This window comes from Desmodus rotundus, chromosome 2 (genome assembly GCF_022682495.2).
Source record: "Desmodus rotundus isolate HL8 chromosome 2, HLdesRot8A.1, whole genome shotgun sequence".
Lineage (NCBI taxonomy): Eukaryota > Metazoa > Chordata > Mammalia > Chiroptera > Phyllostomidae > Desmodus > Desmodus rotundus.
Window position 1 is genome coordinate 158,470,340 of NC_071388.1, and position 14,059 is coordinate 158,484,398.

The 14,059-nt window shown below is 34.8% G+C and overlaps 1 protein-coding gene across 2 annotated transcripts in view; it reads right to left on the minus strand.

The window, feature by feature from the left end:
• TLK1 (tousled like kinase 1) overlaps window positions 1-14,059 on the minus strand; it is a 131,585-nt gene that overhangs the window by 54,155 nt on the left and 63,371 nt on the right. Inside the window, exons 2-3 of one of the 2 annotated variants that reach the window (XM_053918773.1) lie at window positions 9,901-9,972; window positions 8,777-8,844 (exon numbers count right to left, since the gene is read on the minus strand). Coding sequence is in view for 1 of the 2 variants with exons in the window: in XM_024561544.4 (XP_024417312.1) it covers window positions 9,901-9,972 (72 nt within the window). In the remaining variant the exon portion in view is untranslated. The remainder of the gene's footprint in view (window positions 1-8,776; window positions 8,845-9,900; window positions 9,973-14,059) is intronic. The other variant, XM_024561544.4, reaches the window with a different exon arrangement.

Here is a 14,059-nt window from a genome sequence, read left to right on the forward strand (position 1 = left end):
CCGGCTGGTGTGGCTCAATGGGCTGAGTGCCAGCCTCCCAAACTGAAAGGTCACTGGTTTGATTTCGGTCAGGGCACATGCCTGGATTGCGGGCCAGGTCCCCTGCTGGGGGCATGCAAGAGGCAGCCAATTGATGATGTTTTTCTCCCTTTCTACCTCCCTTTCCCTTTCTCTAAAAAATTAAAAAGCAAACAAACAAACAAAAAAGGCAACATCAATCTTACTAACACTAATACTACCTACCAATTTAACTGTTTACCTGATGTCTTTTCTCTATGGCAATACTATGTTTATTATCAGAAAAAAATGATTTCTTTTATTTTTTAAAATTATTTTATTGTTGTTCAATTACAGTTGTCTGCATTTTCTCCCCACCCCTCCCCCCCACCCTATCCAAACCCACCTCCCTCCCTTGCTTCCACCCTCCCCCTTGGTTTTGTCTATGTGTCCTTTATAGTAGTTCCTGTAATCCCCTCTCCCCACTGTCCCCTCCCCCCTCCCCTCTGGCTATTGTTAGATTGTTCTTAACTTCAATGACTCTGGTTATATTTTGTTTGCTTTTTTCTTTTGTTGATTACATTCCAGTTAAAGGTGAGATCATATGGTATTTGTCCCTCACTGCCAGGTTTATTTCACTTAGTGTAATGCTCTCCAGTTCCATCCATGCTGTCGCAAAGGGTATTCTTTGTTTTATGTTTTAATAGAAATTGTTCTATCATTTATTAGCACTGATTCTCAACACTGCTATACATCAAAATCATTTATAAAACTTTTATTTAAAGTTCATACTCAAGTCCCCATTCCAAATTCAACCATTTCTGGAAAGAGACCAGAGAAATTCTTATTTTTAAAAACCTCCAAAAGTGATGCTGATGTATCATCATGATTAGTTAGCAACAGTCATCTACATTTAGAATAATGTCATATATTTCCTGCATATTCCATTTTAGAGAAGCTCTAATATTATTCTTTATATAATCTTCCATTATGAATTAAAGACCAAAATTGTGACATACAGCTGAAAACTCATTAGGATATATAAGAAGTCCAACCAGTTGTCATGGTTACTGAATTATTTTTAGAAAACCTGAATTAATCTTAAAAAAAATCGTAAAATAGCCCTGGCTGGTGTGGCCCAGTGGAGTAAGTTATAACTATTCCCTGATTGGGAATAGAACCCACATGCCTGGGTTGTAGGCCAGGTCCCCCGTTGGGGGCATGCGAGAGGCCTCTCTCCACATCGTTGTTTCTCTCCTCTCTTTTATCCTTTCTTTCCCTCTCTCTAAAAATAAATAACATCTTAAAAAAACAAAACACTGCCTCATCAAAAAACAAAAACAAAAAATAGTAAAATAATCACTATGTTCTACTGACATAAAAATACATCTACTATTTTAAAAATTCTTCTATAGTATAGAATATTGAAACCAAATTTCTCAGTAATGTCAACTTATGCCAAACAACCTTAAAATTCAATCTAAAAGCAATATATATCAGATAAAACATTTGTGAAGTGCTGTTGTTAGTCCAGGCATATCTTGGATTGTCAAATTTGATTATTATAAATCACCTTAAATCTGAGTATTTCCAAAAAAGAATACCATTTTTTCTAGGACTAACTAGGGTCATTTATCTTACCAATAAGTTATACACTATTTCAGTTATGCAGAGAGAATATACACATCAGTTGAGTATCACTTTGAAATAAGAGACACTTGGGAATTATCATTTTGACTGCTGACTTATTATCTTTGGGCAAAGTAATTAATCCTTCTAGGCTACTGTTTCCATACTTAGAGATGTTAAACTTACACAGTTATAATCTAGCTCCATAGGTAAAGTGTTAAAACTTTATTTTCTCTTCTTCATTAATGGTTCTCTCAGAGGAGATTTGCCCAGACCCCCAGAGGATATTTGGCAATATCTGGAGATATTTTTGGTTGCCACGACTGCAGGCTACAGATACCTAATGCGTTAGTGATGCTGCTGAACATCCTACATTGCTCGGGACAATCCCACACCCACCCCACCCCAAAGATTATCTGACCCCAAATGAGAATAACATTCAAGTGTAGAAACCTTGTTTTGACGAATATATAAGAATCATTCACAGTCAACACAAAAACTTCCATGTTACAACTAAAGTGATGTTAAAATTCACTCAACAAATATTTATTGACCACCTAGTATGTTTGAGAACTATACCAAGTTCCTCTTTAAAGTATGTCTTCATTCTTAAAATGACCTGGCATTTTTCTCTTCTAATCTTGTTTTAATCAATTGGCTTAGAACTTTCTTGCTCTAAAACCAACCAGTTACACTAAATGACCTATATGTCTACTTGATAAATAAATGGTTTACTAAACTATCATTTCAAGACTTTATGACTTGTAAGAAATTGCAAGATTATCTAGACAGAGTATATTAGAATTTCCAAGCAGGAAGCCTGGGTACTTATACTTTGAAAGGCTTCTCAGATGATTCTGACCAATGGTCCTTGACCTTTATAAAAACAGAGCCACAGAGCCGATACTAGACCTGCATTTGGTTTCCAATTCACTTTTCCTTCTGGGAGACTAAGGACATGTATATTCTCCAGGACAGACTCACTTCCTTTGCGTGGCCCCCATCATATAACATATTTTAGGGTAAGACATGCTAACTTACAGCTGAATATAGTTCATATATAACAGCATGTCCTTTAATGTATAGTGGTAGAGTTAGTTTTCTCTTTTTAAATAAAGTAAAAATTTTAAATGTAATTTCAGGATTTCATGGGAAATTTAAATCCTGTCATTTATAAAAATGATTATTAGTTTTAATAAGAGAATTTATTCCCCAACTGAAATAATGTATTAGTGTTACAAAATACACAATTTTACATGCACACAGAGTACTCTCCTTCAAGACAACGATACTGTACATTGTATATGGCAACAGTGTTATATACAATGTCTTAATAAAACAAATGACATAATAATACTTCGTAAGACTTATGGTTTGGCCCACCTAACATAGTAAGAAAATACTACCAGCAGGAAGATAAGTAAAGGAGAAAACAGTGGAACTCATCAAATATAACACCACGAAGATCATTTATCAGGCTAAAACATTTTAGAAAATAATGTAGGCAGCAGAAAACAGAATATTTCTTAAAAACAACTAGATGTCTAACAATCTTGAGAAGCTGAACAGATTTAAGTAGAATAAGGTAAAAAAACAAAGTAATTCATTCAGGGGGAATAGGCATAAAAATAATAACTTTCAGTGACACTTAGACTATATATCATTAAATTCATTTTCCAAGTTTTCTTCTTTCTTACTGGGTGCTCAGACTAAGACATTAAAGAAAAATTTTGTCCAGATTATAACAAATACATATATAGACGAATAACAGTTTAATGAATTAAAAAAATCTAAAACCTAAAACTTAAGGCCAGTATTACTTCTATTTTCAAACAGAATCATAAATTCCAATCAATCCTGATTACCTAAGTGTTCACCGAGAAAACATTCAAACTAAATACTATTAAGAGGGAAAAAAGGAAAAAGTAGAGATAGATGTGTACATAAAAACAAGGTTAAAAACAAAATATTCTTATCACTCTCCTAATCTAGCCAATTTACTAAGAACAGAAGAGAACCCATTTAATCAGTTTATACATGTTCATGTGTTAATTTTAAAATACCATCTTCAAAAAAGGAGAATTTACTTCTAAAAACTTACTTAAATAATTCTATAAACAATATCACTAATTCCAGAAATAGAAATAATGCCCTCCTCAAGCTAGGTCCAAGTTAGTTTTAGGTCTAATTCCCTAGTTTTCTAAATTTCTACTTCCTGTAAAATATGCAAATGAATCACACAAAATGTGGCCCTTTAAAAAGTCTTTTTAAAAAAGAACAAAACAAGAGCCCTGGCCAGGCGGCTCAGGTGGTTGAAGCATTGTCCCGCACACCAAAAAAGAACAAAACAAAAGCATTAGTGCTTCAAATTGTCTTCAATACCATAACTTTAACTCAAATGAGGGGGAAATATTTAAGTTCCAAGACTACTTTTAAAACTTAATTCAAATGATAAAGCTAATCAGATCTTCTTTTATAAAATGGCCTTCATTAATCATTGTTAAGAGGTAAATTAAGACAATCAAGGCATCATATCTATATTATATTCTTTCCTTACAATTATTACACTTCTGAAAGTGGATCTAAGTTTAGATGCCTAGATGGAACAACTGTCCCAGTTTCTATGTATCTACTACTTAAAATATCCTTAATCCTAAATAATCAAAAATCCCCAAATGTACCTGGATCAAAAATAAATAGTAATTCAATTCCAGGGTGTTAAGGAAAGGGAGTTAAAGAACTGATACTCACCCAGGAGGAAGGGAAAATAGAGACGGAATGTGTTTTAAGGTCTTCAATTCTGACTAAAGTTATATAGAAGATAAAGATTAAATTGAGGCAAAAAGAGAATCTGGCATGTGTGTCTGCTTTACAAACGTTATTATGTAATACACTGTATGCGAGCATACACGCACATGTAGACTGAAATGTGCTTCTCCAACATTATTCAAGATGATATAGTTCAATGATACTTACATTCAGTCACAAATATCCCACCTCAGTTAAGAAATAAAATAAAGCACAGAACCATATTCTACAACATCCCAAAAGAGAGGGAGGGAGAAGGAATGGTTATGGTACTAATATTCATTACACATTCCAAATGAGCTACATAAGACACACAATTTATCTTAGCATCGCGGGGTAAGGTAGAGTGGGAATAGCAATTGTACAAAATTTAGAGAAAGTAAAGGTCTTTGTGTTTAGACACGGAAGGACTCTGCAAGAACTGCGGATCAAGGCAGCTTCTACAACTTGGGGCTCCTTCTCTTGTCCTCACAAAATAATCTGGACTTTTACCTAGCAGATAAATCACGCAGATGAAGTTTCTAACTCCTAAGGGCATTCTAAAACATTTTTTAAAAGGATGAGTGACCCTTCTCCCTCACACTCTCTTCCCTGTCCCTCTCATAAAATTGGTATCATTCCCCTCACTCCCAAAATCCACTCATAATTTTTTGCTTCCACTGATAACCTCTATTTTCACTGTGAAGTAAGAGAAAGGTTATTAGGTTTGGAAGTCCATCCATCAGGAGAAAGGCTGTCCATATTCATTTCTGCCTACAACTCACCCTGCCTGCCAGGGTCTGGGTCTCACCATTCACACCGCCTCAAGGAAAACATGTTAAGTTCTGGTTCAATTTTCTCCTCTCTCTTCAGCACTTTTCTTGTCTCATCATAGCTCTGCTATGACCCTCTTCCTTCACACATAGCATGTCAAGCCTGTTAAGATTCTCGATACTGTATCCTTTCCTTCAGTCAAGATTCTGCCAAAAGCTGTCAATATTAGCTGCCATGATTTCCTCACTTTCCCATGCTTCCTTGACCAACTATAACCTGGCATCTTGCTACCATTAATATACTAAAACTAAGCCTAAGCAACAAAATCTTAGTCACTTTTTACCGTCATTATCTTATGTGACTTCAAGACACTCAATTCTTCTTCATTTTCTCCTTTTTCTTCCTACTATCTATCCACCTCCTTTCTCCAACATACCCATCTTGCCTGATAACATTTCCTACAGTTACACAAACTGTCACAAGTTCATCTATAAAGGCAGTTTTTAAACTTTTGGGTCTCAAGAGTCTTCTACAAACTCCTAAAATCTGTTAAGGGCCCCCAAAAGCTTTTATTTATGTGGCTTATAACCATCGATATTTACTATTTTAGCATTTAAAACTAAAAAGCTTTCAAACACCAGAACTCACAAGTAGAGAATCCATACATTGTCAGTGATGATACCACATGTCATACAGCCTCTGGAAATTTTCATTGTAAACTCAGAAGAAAATAAAAGTTTTAAAAAGCCAAATATGTCTTAGCATTATTTTTAAAAAGCTAAGTAATATCTTAGCATTGCTATAAAATTGTTTTAACCTCGTGGACCCCCTGAAAGAGTCGCTGGGTCCCCAGGAACCCTCAGACAACCCAATCATTTCATACCTATGTAGAAACTCCTAAGTCTTTATCTACAGCCTGACCTCTTTCTTTCCCAAGTTATCATCTAAAGTTATGTACCTTTAAATAATCCTAGGCTCTTTCCGTTCCTTCTTTCTCTCATTTAGTCATCAAACCCTACTGATTCTACTTTTAAAATCTAGCAGAATTTGAGAGCTTGTTAGAGAAATGCAAACCCCCACCCTAGACCTACACACAAAAGAATCCTTGGTAATTCACTTGCACATTAAACTCTGAGAAGCATGGGCCTGGGTGGTGATAGCATCAATAAGCAAAGTTAGAGAATCTGAAGGAGGAGGATATCCAAAAGGCAAACTTGAGAACACTAAATCAGAACCCCTCTTATTTGAAGTCTTTCCTCCTAATATTAAGCCTCTAAGGTCTGGAGTTTTGTAAAGGCATGGTATTCCTAAAGTAAATGATCTTCCCAACTTAGGTTTAACTTCCCTCCAGTCCTATCCTCTACACTGCCACCCAGGGAGGACTTCTTTATTTCTATTTTGTCTTCCCTCAGCCCCTACACTTTAACAACTCTCCATCACCCAGGTAAAAGCCCAAATCCCTTGCTATGAAATAAAAGGGCTTTCTTTCAAACCCTGACCCCTGCCTATCTTTCACCCTTCATGCATATCCTCCCTGTATCAGAAGATTGCAAACCATCTGAATCACCTCTGCAGTGTGGTATCAGGGGCTCCGAAGTCCAGCTGGGGTTGAGAATCACTGCCCTGTATCTTGAACAAAACTACTTGCCATGCTTCCATGCAAAAGCAAAAGCATATCCTAGTCCCTCTGCCTGCCTTCTCATACTTTGACCTTGTCCTCAGAATGAATCCGTAGCCTTCCGTAACAACCATCATTGTTTCTCTGAAGGAAGACCTCTCTTCTCCTCCCTCCTCTCCTTTGCAGGCAGATGGAATTAGGGCTTTCTTGCTCTTTGATCTCATAGCACCATGTCCTTGCTTACACTTATTTTAGCAGTCCACACTGTTTATAAAGTAGTCTGTCCTACTTAACACTGATCTCTTGTGAAGGCAGAGATAATACCCTATTCATATTTACATTCTCTGTGCTTGGGCAGAGGTTAAAAGGTAGTAGATAAGTAATAAATGCTTAATGAAAATAAAATGAATTTTTGGAGCCTGCTGAATAGACCTAGACTGATGTAAAATAAAGCAAAACAAATCAACATCTTCCTACCTACTATAGGCAATTTCATTAACAAAAACCTACATTTAGAACTTACATTTAGAACCTATATCTACATTTAGAAGTAAAGGCAAATCCATTTATGAAGTAATTCATATATTAACTGAAATGAAAAATTTCAGTTAGAGTAGATTCAATTAGCCTAACAGTAAATATCAGATGTTTTCCAGTTTTAATAGTAAAAGGATAATAGAATACAGTAGGGTTCTGGGCAACTGAAGAGTACTAGGAGGGTACAGAGTAGGGAAAGCTAAAAGCTTCATAAATACTAAGAGGGACTCAACAGACAATGCTAACTGATAAAACAAAATAGCAAGTTATGCACATTATTTACGTTATAAAATGTGGAAATACCAGGAAGAAAAGCTAAAAAAACAGAGGAGTGTGGAAAAAATGGGTGGTAGAGAATTGCTTTTTAAAAATAGATAAATGAATGAAGCTTTTAGTATTATGTGTCCATAAAAGTAAAAACTATTATTTTTTAAAAAGTAATGATTAGGAAATGGATTACCAAAAGAATAAAATGACATCAGAAGACAATGAAATACTACATAAACTGTACTACTTGGTGTACAGGGAAAAAAGAAAAGCCTCTGCAATTTATTGTTTACTCCCAACAACTTAATGGCCTATGATATCTGCATTATGATTTGTATGAAATTTCACTGCAAAGGAATTCAATAATTAAGGTATGCAGTATAGAAGAAATAAAACCTGGGACTCATTTTCCAGACATGTGGCTTCTTATAATGGAAAGACTAAAAAAATTTGCTTCTTCAAATCTTAAGGAAAATGTATAATCTGTAGTTATTTTTTAAATATTGTGCCACTTGACTTAGACCGTTAATTTCTAAAACTTCCAAATACAGAACACAGAACAGCAAAACTCAAAATACTAAGATTTTTCATTGCTGCCCCTATGGCAAGACTTCTATATAAATAAAGCTAAGTACATCCAATGGTGAACCAAATTGTATTTCACTGCAAGTGCCACTATGGTCTTAAAAAAATTTTTTTTAATTAAAAATTTAGCCAAAAATGATTCTTGCAATTCTTTAAAGGGAAGTGCTATTTTCTTACAGAGTGATTCTTTTGAAGGAATCAAATACTGCATCTATAAAAAACATAGAAATATATGTTATAGGTGATCCAACTTTTTACTGTTTTACTATTTAAAAAAATCAGAAACACCAGATTTGGTGAACAGAAAGAGGAAATATGTAAAATTATTTTTTTGCTCTTTATAACATAGAAGCCTGTGAAAGAGGAGGCATGTGAATTTACTAAACAGACCCAAATCTGGAAATATCAAGAAATATTTCAAAGTCCAAGAAATATAAAATGAAAACATTCTTGATATAGTTTTTGAAAAACTGTACTTTGTCTAGATCTAAACCTATAATTTTTAAAGTCTCAGTATAAATGTGTTAATTTAAAAAAACTAAACTGTGACAGTCTGGTACTTTAGGGGCTACTAACGCTTACCTCAAGGGAACCTACTGCAGATAAAGTCCGTCACTTGCACAGTCCTTTCAGCTGCCTGCCAGTTGTCTCTGTGGAAGGGAAAGCCTGATGAGTGAGAGCCCTATGCCACACTCCTTAGGAGCGTCAGGGTGCCTGCACAGAACTGCACAGAACTGTCTACCCGGAGATTCCTAAATGCTTTCCATAACATAGGGCTTACAAAGATGCCACCTTTGATATTCCCTTTCCACTGAACACCAGAACTGAATGGCTAAGAGTTACTGAGTGCTAATGACATTCTGGTATTATCAAGGTTATAGATCTACACTAACCCAAATTAAAAAAAAAAAAGACTAAAATGGATTAAGTAGAAATAAGTTAACATTGACAGGGAAAACATATACACAGACACATACACACATATACACCAAAAAGAGAGAAGTCTATAATTTGAGAACAGACACTACTACAAGCTACAGCCACAAAAGTAAAGTTGCAGCATCAATAAGTAAATGCTAAAACTCAGACATTCCTGTCTACACATTTTTTAAAGATACCACCAAGTATATCATGCTCAATGTGAACTCTACCATGGATCCAAATGCCTACTTACAAAATTCAGTGTATTTTTCTTAGTGGGGTCCGTAAATGGACGGGAAGGGAGATTTTTCAGATATTTTTAAGTAAGAAATGTGAAAATCAACAGCATGAAACTCCACAAGAGATTTCACAAAGAGAAAAAAACCTTGTATCTGTATCTCAAAAAGTAATAAGCAAACCCTTACTCAAGAGCCACGCTAAAAGGATTTAATAAGAAATAGGAAACTGTGAAACAATGTATTTCAAAAACCACCTTCATCTCCTAGAATTATGAATGGCTAGTAACTGTCTTCCATTAAGAACACCTACACCACAAGTTCAGCTAGGTAACAAAAAAAAACTATTTTCTTTCTAATGTCAAATACAGTCTTCGGTCTGAATGCTATGCTTCACAGGCAGAATAAAATGCTCCTCCAAAAAAATACTTTAAAAAGCATTAACATTTAGCACAAGAGATAATGATGGGAAAAAAACCTATTTAATTTCTTAAAAGGGTGATTCAACTTTTATTTTAACAACACCGTATTTAAAATGAAGTTACTTACCTCTGATTCTTTGTCACTTAAAGATCCCAAGCTTCCAAAACTATGATTAGAGCTTTCATTATTTGTTGAGGCCTGTTAAAGATTTTTAAAAAGGTGAAAATTAGAAGTAATTTAAAATGAAACATATTACAAAGTAAATTATTTTCATAAATTAAAATAAAGTATGATTCCTTTCAGCAAGGAAGTCAAGTGAAGTGAAAATAAAGAAATACCAACCTGTTAATACTATAAATATCTTGAAAAGTTTTACCAAGTCAATAAAGTTCTGCTGTATTTTAGGAACAAATTTATTCGTTGTTTTTTTTTAAGATTTTTTTTTTATTTTTAGAGAGGGGGAAGAGAGGAAAAAAGAGAGGAAGAGAAACATCAATGTGGGAGAGAAAGTCAATGTGTAACAGAAATATCATTGGTTACCTCTCTCATGCCCCCAACTGGGCATCTGGCCAACAACCCAGGCATGTGCCCTGACTGGGAATTGAACCAGTGACCTTCCGGTTCATGGACAGTGTTCAACCCCCTAAGTCAGACCAGTCTGGGCCATTTTAAAAACCAAATTCAGAAGCAAAGGAATTGGGCTACTGTTAGGGTAACAAGATCCCTAAAACTACTATCTAACGTATTAAAAACTAATGTTTCCTTTAACTGAAAGTACTACTTGTGCTCCTTAATTCTCTTCACAATCTTATCAAATTCCATCACATCCCATCCACACCCACTGGCCTTCTCTTCATATTAACAAACTGGACTGCCTTTGGTTTTTTGTTTGTTCTAAGTGTTTCAAGAAAATTTTTTATCATGTTGACCATTTTAATTGCTTCACTCAAGAGTTTCTACATTTATTTTACAATATTTTTTTGAACTGTGACCAACAGAATAGTTATTTTTTTGCAGGATGTTTGCTGTATTTCCAGGAGGTTTCTAGGATGCTTATTATTTTGTGGCCTTGTTTGGACCAACAGTACATTATTAGATACATGTCTTCCAGCAATGTTTAGACCAGAGGATGACAGGCTATGGCATATATGCCAAAGATGATGCACGAATCAACTTCATGTGCACGCATACCAGCTGATAATCTGTTTCCCTTCCATGTGTAACAGTAGCTGTTAGTCCTACTATTAAAAGGCTGCAAAAGCCGGACTATAATTACTGTTACATTAATTTCCAATCTGATGACTCCGAGCTATTGCATACATATCCAGTGTGATACTGAACACTGTAAAATTTGTTTTCAACATAAACAGCACTCAAACTGATTAAAACTCAAGCACTATTTAGAGGAAGTTATATAATCTAATTAGAGCAAGGTGATCAAACTTGAAACAAAGAATACCATCTAAACAGCAATTAAGAAGTGATAAACTATAAAGATTCAGGGACAATGGAGCAGTGGCAGCATTTCTGAGCATCTCTAAATCTCCACATAAAAATATAAACTCCAAACCCAGATGCAACATTTACAACAAAACTAGGTGACTAGGGGTCTCCCCAACATAGCAGGTGGGAACAGATCACCAAACACAGGACCTGTATGACAGGAAGTAAAAAGAAATAGGGTGCCTGACAGATTTCACAACAGAAACTCCCAAAACGGCAAATGCAAATTGACCAGTAAGTAAATTTGAGTACAGAAGCTATAACTGGAGGAGTTTCTGCCCTTTTCAACAGTGACTAATAAGTAAGTGCAAGGGGTCCATGGTGAAGTCTAAAGAAGTTGGAGCAATCTAGCCCCTACAAACTCTTGAAACTAATCCTTCACTAATAATGTCACAATAAAAATAAATTACTGGGTATGGAAGCAAAATTAAGCACAACAGGTTCAATGAAGATAAAGGAAACAGAATATCAAAACAAAAGCGGGAATAGGAGCAAAGCCTAGGAATCTCAAAAAGCAAGTACCATACTTACGAAGAGTGCCCAAAAACAACAGCAGAGGGAGCTCTATAAAAAAAGTCATTCTAAACCCCAAAAACGTAAGCAACAGAAAATCGTATTTATCATCCCATGACATTATTATAAGAAAAGATACAGAATAGTATCCTGATAATAAAAGCATACCAGAAACCCATACACATTTCACAAAATAGTTGAAAACTGTAACTTAGTATTTCAAAATGAGCTAAAAGACATTACTAAAATGACGGAAGAGATGAAAGAACATAAATCAGATTTCATAAAACTCAGAAATAAGGTAACAGAAATTAGGAAAGCATCAGATATCGGAAATAAAAAAGGTTCAATAATGAAAATTAAGCCTGAATGAACCTAGAAGGAAATACAAATAGGTAATGCTTTAAGAGAACTAGGTGAAAAAGCAGGAACACTTTTGAAATCAAAAGAAATGAAGAGATAAAAACAATGAGAGAAAGCAACAAATACTGAAGCAACAAAGATCCAACATTCAGATAACAGAAGTCTTTAAAGAGCACTGGTGGAAGAAACTATAATTCAAGAAATCCTCCTTAAAGCATTTTTTAAAAATCAAAACTGCTGCCTGAAAGAACACATATTGCACCTAAGAATATCAAATGTTTTAAAGCCAACACTTTATGGCAAAAGAAAATGGAGTCACAAATTTAAGATATTTAAGAAACTATAAATATAGTGTCTTATATCCAGTAAAATTGATTTTTTAACGTATATAAGGCATAAATAAATTTATCAAAATTACAGAAATCAGGAAATACTACTCCCATGAACCTTCCAATAGAATCCAGAGAACAAGCTTCAGATAACCAAAGTGAAGTTTCAACCTAAGAACTGATACAATCAATAATATTACTTATTGATAAAGGTCAAATGAGAAACATAAGGAAGAAATTATAAAATTTAATGGCCAAATGCATACAAAGTTGTTAATATAATATTTTAAAAATTGAGGGATGGAATTTTAGGGAAAGCACAAGTGATAAAATGTTTAATAGTTTTCGGCAATCACTTTGGTCATTGTGATAGCACAAGCAGCTTTTTGAGATTACTGTGTGTGTGTTGAAGGAATAATTAAGTGATACTCTAATCCCATCATCCGCTTTATGTCCTTGAGAACTACAATGCTTGGTACAGAAGACAGAAGATACAAATATAAATAAAAACCTTGTAGTTCTGATTTGAATTGGGAGCAGCAATATAAATTCATGAGATTTTTACCTTTTAAAACAAATAGCTGTAAAAAATACAGATTCTGTCACTAGTAACAGAATACCTCTTATCAGACCAATGTTTCCACAGGTAAGTACAAATTCTGGAAAAATATAAAAAAACAACTACCTGAAGGCACTTGAGCAAACAAGTAGGCAGAATCTGGAGAGGAGACAACATTTAGAAGAAGGGAACAGAACTAGGTGGGTTTGTGTTTTTAACAGCTTTTGCGGGGGAGGGGGGGTATCCCTAGTCTGAGCTGCACAGAGCAGCTGAAACTTGGAGCATAACATGCAGTCTTGTTGAAAAACCAGTTTGGAGATACCACAGCAGCTGGAAAGAAGGCATACATACATACGCTGGAAAGTAAAGCACCAAAAAAAGAGTTGCAAATTCTGCACATTACCTCTATCCATTCACTGATCAATGTCAGGAGCGGAACAGACTCTAAGCAGTCCAGGTAAGTTTAAAACAACTAAACAGAGATATTTATCTCTGCTCACCTGCCATCCTCTGTAGGCAGACAGTTTAGATTTCAGTCCAGCCAAGTTAATTCTTTGTTAATACAAATAATAGCCAAAAAATCAACACTCTCCAGAATAATACTACACCAAATCCCTGAGTCCCTATAATGTATCATTCACAGTGGGTAGGATATAAACAAAATTTCTAAACTTATGAAGAAACAAGAAAATGTAATTCATACTCGAGAGTAAAGACAATCAATAGAGACCAACCACAAGCTAACTCATATCAGAATTAGCAAAGATCTAAAAGCTGCTACTGTCAGTATGCCGAAGATGAAAAATACAGTTATAATAGATGAACAAGCTGCGAATTTTGGCAGAAAAATAAAAATATAAAAAAGAGTCATGTGAAAATTCCAAAACTAAATTTAAAAAAAATCACTGCATGAGCTTGACGTCAGAACTGAGAAAGTGCTGAAGATCAAAAGATACTAGAAACTGAAGGAAAAAATCGTTGAAAAACAGTTGTTGGACACTTCGGCATGTGTTTTAGA